The sequence below is a fragment of the Neolamprologus multifasciatus genome, chromosome 18 (genome assembly GCF_963576455.1).
Source record: "Neolamprologus multifasciatus chromosome 18, fNeoMul1.2, whole genome shotgun sequence".
In the NCBI taxonomy this organism is placed as follows: domain Eukaryota; kingdom Metazoa; phylum Chordata; class Actinopteri; order Cichliformes; family Cichlidae; genus Neolamprologus; species Neolamprologus multifasciatus.
In genome coordinates this window covers 3,944,699-3,952,288 of record NC_140456.1, presented here as the reverse complement: position 1 = coordinate 3,952,288, position 7,590 = coordinate 3,944,699, and the positions used below count along the sequence as shown (strand labels likewise).

Genomic DNA, 7,590 nt, shown 5'->3' with positions numbered 1-7,590 from the left:
ACAACTTGGGTTGTCCTTGTCCTCTTTGGTCCGGATGACATGGCGTCCCACATTTCCAAAAAGAACTTCAAATCGTGACTCGTCTGACCACAGAACAGTCTTTCATTTTGCCACACTCCATTTTAAATGATCCCTGGCCCAGTGAAAACGCCTGAGCTTGTGGATCTTGCTTAGAAATGGCTTCTTCTTTGCACTGTAGAGTTTCAGCTGGCAACGGCGGATGGCACGGTGGATTGTGTTCACTGACAATGGTTTCTGGAAGTATTCCTGAGCCCATTCTGTGATTTCCTTTACAGTAGCCTTCCTGTTTGTGGTGCAGTGTCGTTTAAGGGCCCGGAGATCACGGGCATCCAGTATGGGTTTACGCCCTTGACCCTTACGCAAAGAGATTGTTCCAGATTCTCTGAATCTTCGGATGATGTTATGCACAGTTGATGATGATAACTGCAAAGTCTTTGCAATCTTTCGCTGGGTAACACCTTTCTGATATTGCTCCACTATCTTTCTGCGCAACATTGTGGGAATTGGTGATCCTCTACCCATCTTGGCTTTTGAGAGACACTGCCACTCTGAGAAGCTCTTTTTATACCCAATCATGTTGCCAATTAACCTAATTAGTGTTAATTGGTCTTCCAGCTCTTCGTTATGCTCAAATTTACTTTTTCCAGCCTCTTATTGCTACTTGTCCCAACTTTTTTGGGATTTGTTGACACCGTGAAATTTTGAATCAACATATTTTTCCTTTCAAAGGATACATTTTCTCGGATTGAACTTTTGATCTGTCATCTACCTTCTATTCTGAATAAAATATTAACATTTGCCATCTCCACATCATTGCATTCAGTTTTTATTCACAATTTGTTTGGTGTCCCAACTTTTTTGGAATCCGGTTTGTATAAGAAACATCCTGGAGGTGCTGCAGACAAGTAAGGACCAATAACACGTCAACAGGAAATCCTTTTTACTAATTTATTTTATTTATTTTTTTATTTTTACTCTCCATTTTAAGCCATGATGTTTGCTGATACTGTGTTCCTACTGTTTGTTCTCATTAATAGTTCTGTTCTGTTTTTAACATTCTGTGCTGAAGCTGGAGGAAATGTTTCCACAGTGTCAGATGATACAGCTCCAAACTAAATAAGTGACTAACTAACGATGCTTTAATACACTTTACTATAAATTATGATATAGTGCACTTTCTTACAATTTCTTATTGCTCTGTAATTAATTGTTTTCTTTATAAATGTACAAAGTAATGAGAATAAAATCTGTGTGATAAAGGAAGGTCTGTAGACTTCTCTGTTAAGATCAGTGAAGAGAAACAACAACATACAAATACCTAAAAAAAATATTCGGTAAACATTTAGAAGATAGAGAAGTTTATGTTTTCATGTGGAGAAATTTTTTAAAATAAAAATATTCATAAGCATTGATAGTCTCCATGGCTGAACAGACACAGGAAAGAGCTCCACCTATAAAACGTAAAAACATCAAGACAACATCTTGAAGATGTCGAGGTTCTGCCCATAATGTTTGACTGACATCTGATTTATGTGCAGCACATAAATACCACAATAATGATGGAGAGAAACTAAAAGGGAACTAAAATACAGATTTAAACTTACAACAATATGAAAGACTTCAGTCTATTTCACTTTAATCAACTCAGCCATGTGTAAAACCAAAACTCCAGCATAGAGCGGCTGAGTGAATGTGGTCTGGACTCTGTGGAGGAGAGTCATGGTTTCAGAGACGCTGTAGAAGGACAAAATACCTGCTCTGTGATCCAGGTACACTCCTACTCTGGAGGAACGAGGACCTGAGACACGAGTTTGGATGTTGTTGTACCAAAATGTGTAACTGTTGTTGTCACAATATACTGACCAAGATTTGTCATTATATCCAAATACACATTCATTCACACTCCCTGCTCTGCTGATATTCTTGTATGCGACTGCGACATAAACTCTCCCTCTCCACTCCACCTCCCAGTAACAACGTCCAGTCAGACTCTCTCTACTCAGGACCTGACACCATCCAGTGAATCTGTCTGGATGATCAGAATAAGACTGTTGTTGATCCACATATGTTGCTTTTCTGTTCCTCTCTGATAATAACAGCTTTTTGTTTGCTGTGTTTGGATCCAGTGTGATTTCACATGAATATTTTAAGAATCCAGCTCTGGTCTTTGGCTCTGGTGGATCTGACAGTAAAACATCCACTTCAGTGACTGTCAGTGAGATGTTTGTCCATTCCTCTCTCAGAATGTCCTGTAGTTTATCTCTGACCTCTGACACAGCTGCTGTCACATCCTCAAAGTAGCTCAGAGGACGGATATTGATGCTGGATGAGTCTGTAGACTCACTGAGTGCTGACAGTGAGGGGTAGTTGTGTAGAAACTGGATGTGATCCTCTGTGTGTGAGAGCTGCTTCAGCTCAGCATCTTTCCTCTTCAGCTCAGTGATCTCCTGCTCCAGCTTCTCCTGAAGCTCTTTGACTCGACTCACTTCAGTTTCCTGCTGGGATCTGATCTGCTGCTTCACATCAGAGCTTCTTTTCTGGATGAGATGGATCAGCTCAGTGAAGATCTTCTCACTGTGCTCCACTGTTTGATCAGCAGACTGATTGATGGCCTCCACCTCCTGTTGAAGCAGCTTCACATCTTTCTCTCTGTCCTGGATTCTCTGCTGGATGTTTTGTCGACTCACCTCCAGCTCTCTCTGCCTCTCAGTCCTTTCTGCTGCAGCTGAGACTGTGTCGTGGCCTTTATGTTCATCCACAGAGCAGAGATAACAGATACTCTGCTGATCAGTACGGCAGAACATCTTCATCACCTCATCATGACGAGAGCAGATGTTCTCCTGGAGCTTCTTGGAGGGCTCCACCAGCTTGTGTTTCTTGAATGTAGGTGAATCATAATGAGTCTGAAGGTGTTTCTCACAGTAAGATGCCAGACAGACTAAACAGGACTTGAAGGCTTTCATTTTTCCTCCAGTGCAGAAATCACAGGCCACATCTTCAGGTCCAGCATAGCAGTGATCAGCAGGAGCAGCTTGGAGTCCAGTCTTCTTCAGCTGCTCCACTAAATCTACCAACATGGTGTTTTTCTCCAAGACAAGCCTCGCTGTGAAAGTCCTCCGGCACTGAGGGCAGCTGTAGATTTTCTTCTCGTCCTCTTCATCCCAAAAGCCATTAATACAGTTCATACAGTAGCTGTGTCCACAGGGAATAGTCACCGGATCCTTCAGTAGATCCAAACAGATTGAACAAGAGAAGGTTTCTCGGTCCAGCTGAACTCCTTTCTGCGCCATTTCTCCTCTCAGTGTCAGTGACTGTGTGAGTTTCACTTCCTTATAACTGAAACTGGTCTGAGCTCTGACAATAACAACATGAATTTCTGCAGTGAATGGGGAGTGTCAGCTTTTCCATGTCACCTCATTGGTTACATTCAAACACACGTGTAGATTGTCGAGGAATCGGGAGGAAACAAGGAAATAGGTGGAGAGAGAGGAGGTGCTAAGTGAGAGAGCAGGAAGAAGAGGGAGGGTTATCAGGCTGTAATTTATTCTAGGAAGAGTATGTGTTCAACCCTTTTTACAGCAGAGATAATTTCTGAGTTAAAATACTTGTCAGAGTTGTGTTTAAAAAAAAATCACCTGACTTTCTCACGTAAATTTGCTGCACTAATTGCTTTTCTTTCTCATTCAAATAGTCCAGATGAACACAAATTACTGACAGCTTATCAGAGACTGATAGACCAACAAGATGGAAATCTTTTTCTCTACATTTTAAACTTTTGGTCAAGAAGAGTAAAAGACAGAATAAGGAATGGAGGAAATTTCCAAATTTATTTTGGGTAAACTAGAAAATTAGCCAACACTTACTGACATTCATAACCTTTTCCTTTTATGTTAGGAAGACTGGATGCTACCCTGGTCCTTTTTGCCCTCTTCTGTTTTGCTGTCCAAGTTGCTTTTGACATTTAAACCTTAATAAATTAAAAGTTGTCTCAGCTCAACTGTATTCAGCTTAGAATGAGGGTGCACATTGAGATTTAGAGTCAAGAAAGTTTACTGTCACAGCACTTTGACTTATTTAGAAAGTATAGACAACACAATATAAAACCAATATCATCCCCAGTATAAACACTCTGGCTAGACCAAAGTTTATGGGCATTAGGGGAACATAAACAGAACTCCACATACCTAAACTGTGTCATCAGGGCTCATGGATGGAGTCACCTGAGAGGCTCTAGCGCACCCTGCTATACTCCTAACATCTGTGCTCAGACTGCAGCAGTTCTGCAGCACTAAACCTGATCTTTTCCTGCTTTCTACAGTAACTTGAGCTTTCAGCCTGCTGTCTGTCTTCATAGATGGCAGCTTTAAACATCATGAGAACTGCTCCCATCCACCGATAATGAGTGCAGCAATGTTTTGTTCTGTTGGGCTGTGACCCACTACCCCTCACAACGCTCCTCTCTCCAGACTCCCACATTACTGATTGGTCACCTCCTTTGAAACTTCCTACAGGTGCACTCACTGCTGCTCCCAGCTTCCTCTCTACAGTCAGTAATTATTGCACTTAGTGGTTAGTATGTATGGAGGCTCAGTATGTCTCTGAGCCTCCATACATACTTACCATGCAGGTGATTTCTAATCAAAGTTTTCCAATGTTTGACTTTCAACTTCCTGACAACAGCTTAATGTTTTATTTTCTACTTTTCTTTGTTGTAAATAAAGTGTAATCAGACAGTAGAGGGATTGTCTATCGTTTGAACACGAGTAACCTAATTTAATAAGTGATCTAAATCTTTGTTTAACCTTTTTATTTATTTAAGAAAGAACGTAAAAAAAAAAGTAGTGATGGCTGAAGCTCCAGCATATGTGTCAAAAAATCAACACACTGCTTCAGAAACACTGAGCCGAGGCTTGGTTTCCCTGAACAGAGTCGTGTGATCAATGACATTCGGAGCTTCATTCAGCATGTTGCTTGAATTCCTGACTCGTTGGTTTATAAGGCATTGAATCATTGGTGGGATTTGTGCTGTGTTTTGGTGATTTTGTGCAATAGAGAGCGAATCACTGTGTGACATAATTAGAGACATGGAGCCAGGAAGAAAGGACGCTCTCCATATTATTAAATAAAAACCAGATCATCAGCATTTCTGCTCCCAGGCTTAAAATGTACAAAAGAAACATGATATACATAAACTTATATTTATAGAGGTTATAGTATATTATATAAACGTACCTGTCCACTGGTTAATTATATAATCAGGTGGCAGCAGGGAGCTCACAGCACAAGCATTACTCCCAACCTATTATAAGATTGTGTTGCACATTGTTACATATGAAGTATTTTTTTTATTTTAATTAATATAAAACATCAAGAAGTCACAAGCAAAAGGAAAAACACCATGGCATATCAGCCCGATATCAGACAGAACTGTCACATGACATCAAACATAATGAAGCAGTTAATCCTACGTTGTAGATTCAAGTTTTTGGCCACCAGATGCCGTTAAAGAGGACTGTGTTGAAAAGCTTCGAGTTATGAACAGTTTTCAATACTAACTTCAGAAAGCTTCATTTGGCCATGACTACAAAAAAATCCAGCTAAGTTCTGCAACTTGATTATTCTTTGTAAAGCACATTGTGACAGGTTATAGTCTTAAAAAGTGCTATATAATTCAACTTTACTTACTAGCCAACCAGCAAATTTGTAACCCTCCACTCTCATGTTGGTTGCACAGTTGTGATGTGATATATAGCAGAAATTAATTTGTCAAATCAGTAATAAGACGATGACATGACAAGAAATAATGGGTGAAACAGACAATATAAACGCAAGAGGGAGGACACACCTGGGGAACAGCTGAATAGTGTCCACCTGATACTGACGAAGGACTGTCAAAATAAAGTAATTAACCACAGGACACAGGGACACAAAATTGTCACAGAGAATACAGAAGGACAGGGGGAAGAACCTGTGGAATAAGCAGTAATTATGAAAAATAGAAACCCTCCCCAGGTGCTAATTAAACCTTCTGTTTTTAAGGAGCAGTCAATCAGAAGATAGTTAGCTTAAAAGTGGACTGAAAGCAAGAGGAGCTGAAATGGTTTGTTCGATACAGAAGATGTAGTAATGGGTTGCAGATCAAAATAAATAAGGAAATTATTTTAATGTGATTTTTTTATGTTAATCATGCAAAGCTATTTTTATTTTGGAGTTAGAGTCCAGGAATAAAAATGTGGAGTTGGAAATAATCACAAGATTTTTGATTCGGTTTAATCAAAGTACTACAATAAATTTGAATTAAATGACATTAAAATCTTGACATTCGGCTGCTTCACTGCATCTTTTGTGAGTGCAAGGATAAAAAAAATGCAATAGCAGACAGCAGGTCAGACAATATGCAAATGAGGGAAAATCGACATCAAATTAAATATGAGTTATGGCTGATTTGAATAAAAGCAATGATGATGCTTAGAGACACATTTTTAAAAATGTTGCTATTACATTTGAACCTGCAGCTTTTTTAAATGAACACCTGGTATCCAATGGGAGTTTAGTTTGAACTAACTGAACAAAAACTAAGAATAATCAGAATTAAACAGAAAGAAAATGAGAAGCACTCCTTGATTTTATTCTGTTAGCCCACTAGCTGAGCTCTGATCTGATGTGATCATGAGTCGTATTCCTGTGTTATTTCACTGAGACCAACACTGGTTTACACACCTGTTCTGTATGACTTTATCTTGGGTTTGCATTGATATCCAGCACTCTGAGCTGATGGCTGATCTCCTCAAAGAGGTCGATCACATCTTCTCTGGGAGGATTTCTTCCACAGCAGTCAGTCCACTGTTGCTTCAACCACTGAATTATCTCTCTAACACATCACCAAACCAAAGTCTTCCAGCTAAGAGTTCATTACAGTTTAAAAGTGACCCTAGAACAGGGGTCTGCAACCTTTAAGACCCAAAGAGACATTTGGAGCCGGTTTCCACGCAAAAGAAAACTCTGGGAGCCGCAAATACTTTTTGACATCTACAATGAAGATAACACTGTATATATTGTTTTTTACCTTTATGCTTTGTGTGAACAACTAAGGTGTGTTGCTTATGAAATCCATGAAGTGCTACAGAGAAAATTACATTTTATTTATGTAATTAACACATTTTGAACTCTTAAAGAAATATAACAAAAGGAAAGCTGAACTAAAATGATCCAGCAAACAAAAACTGTTGTGAGCCGCCACCCTTATATCTCCGTTGGGCTTTTGGAGCCTTGACTTGACTTTTAAAAAAATTAATTGGAAAAAAAGCACTATGCTGCTAAAAGATGAAAAATTCTGCCTAAATATATATTTTACCAGGTTAATGTGTGTGGCGGGGCGTGGTCTGCAGCACCGCTGCAGGGGAGGCGGACGCACCTGAGCGGCACCCGCAATCACGCCTCGCCGCCTTAACGTCTGTGCTCTCTCTGCTGTTGTGTTGTCGGGCTGTGAGCTGAAAAGCTACAGCCGGCTGTATGCGTACAGCAACCGTGTGTGAAAAGTGGTCAATAAAGAGATGCTGAAAAGCGTGT

At 39.9% G+C, this 7,590-nt stretch overlaps 1 protein-coding gene across 1 annotated transcript; it reads right to left on the bottom strand.

Annotated features, from left to right (window-relative positions):
• Positions 1 to 1,362: 1,362 nt before the first annotated feature.
• On the bottom strand, positions 1,363 to 3,403 carry LOC146497057 (tripartite motif-containing protein 16-like). Its single transcript, XM_085140751.1, has one exon. The coding sequence runs from the start codon at positions 3,309 to 3,311 to the stop codon at positions 1,647 to 1,649; it is 1,665 nt and encodes a 554-aa protein (XP_084996877.1). The 5' UTR covers positions 3,312 to 3,403; the 3' UTR covers positions 1,363 to 1,646.
• Between the last annotated feature and the right edge of the window lie 4,187 nt (positions 3,404 to 7,590).

Excerpts from the sequence above, each read along its gene's own strand:
- LOC146497057 (XM_085140751.1), bottom strand. The coding sequence starts at position 3,311 with ATGGCGCAGAAAGGAGTTCAGCTGGACCGAGAAACCTTCTCTTGTTCA.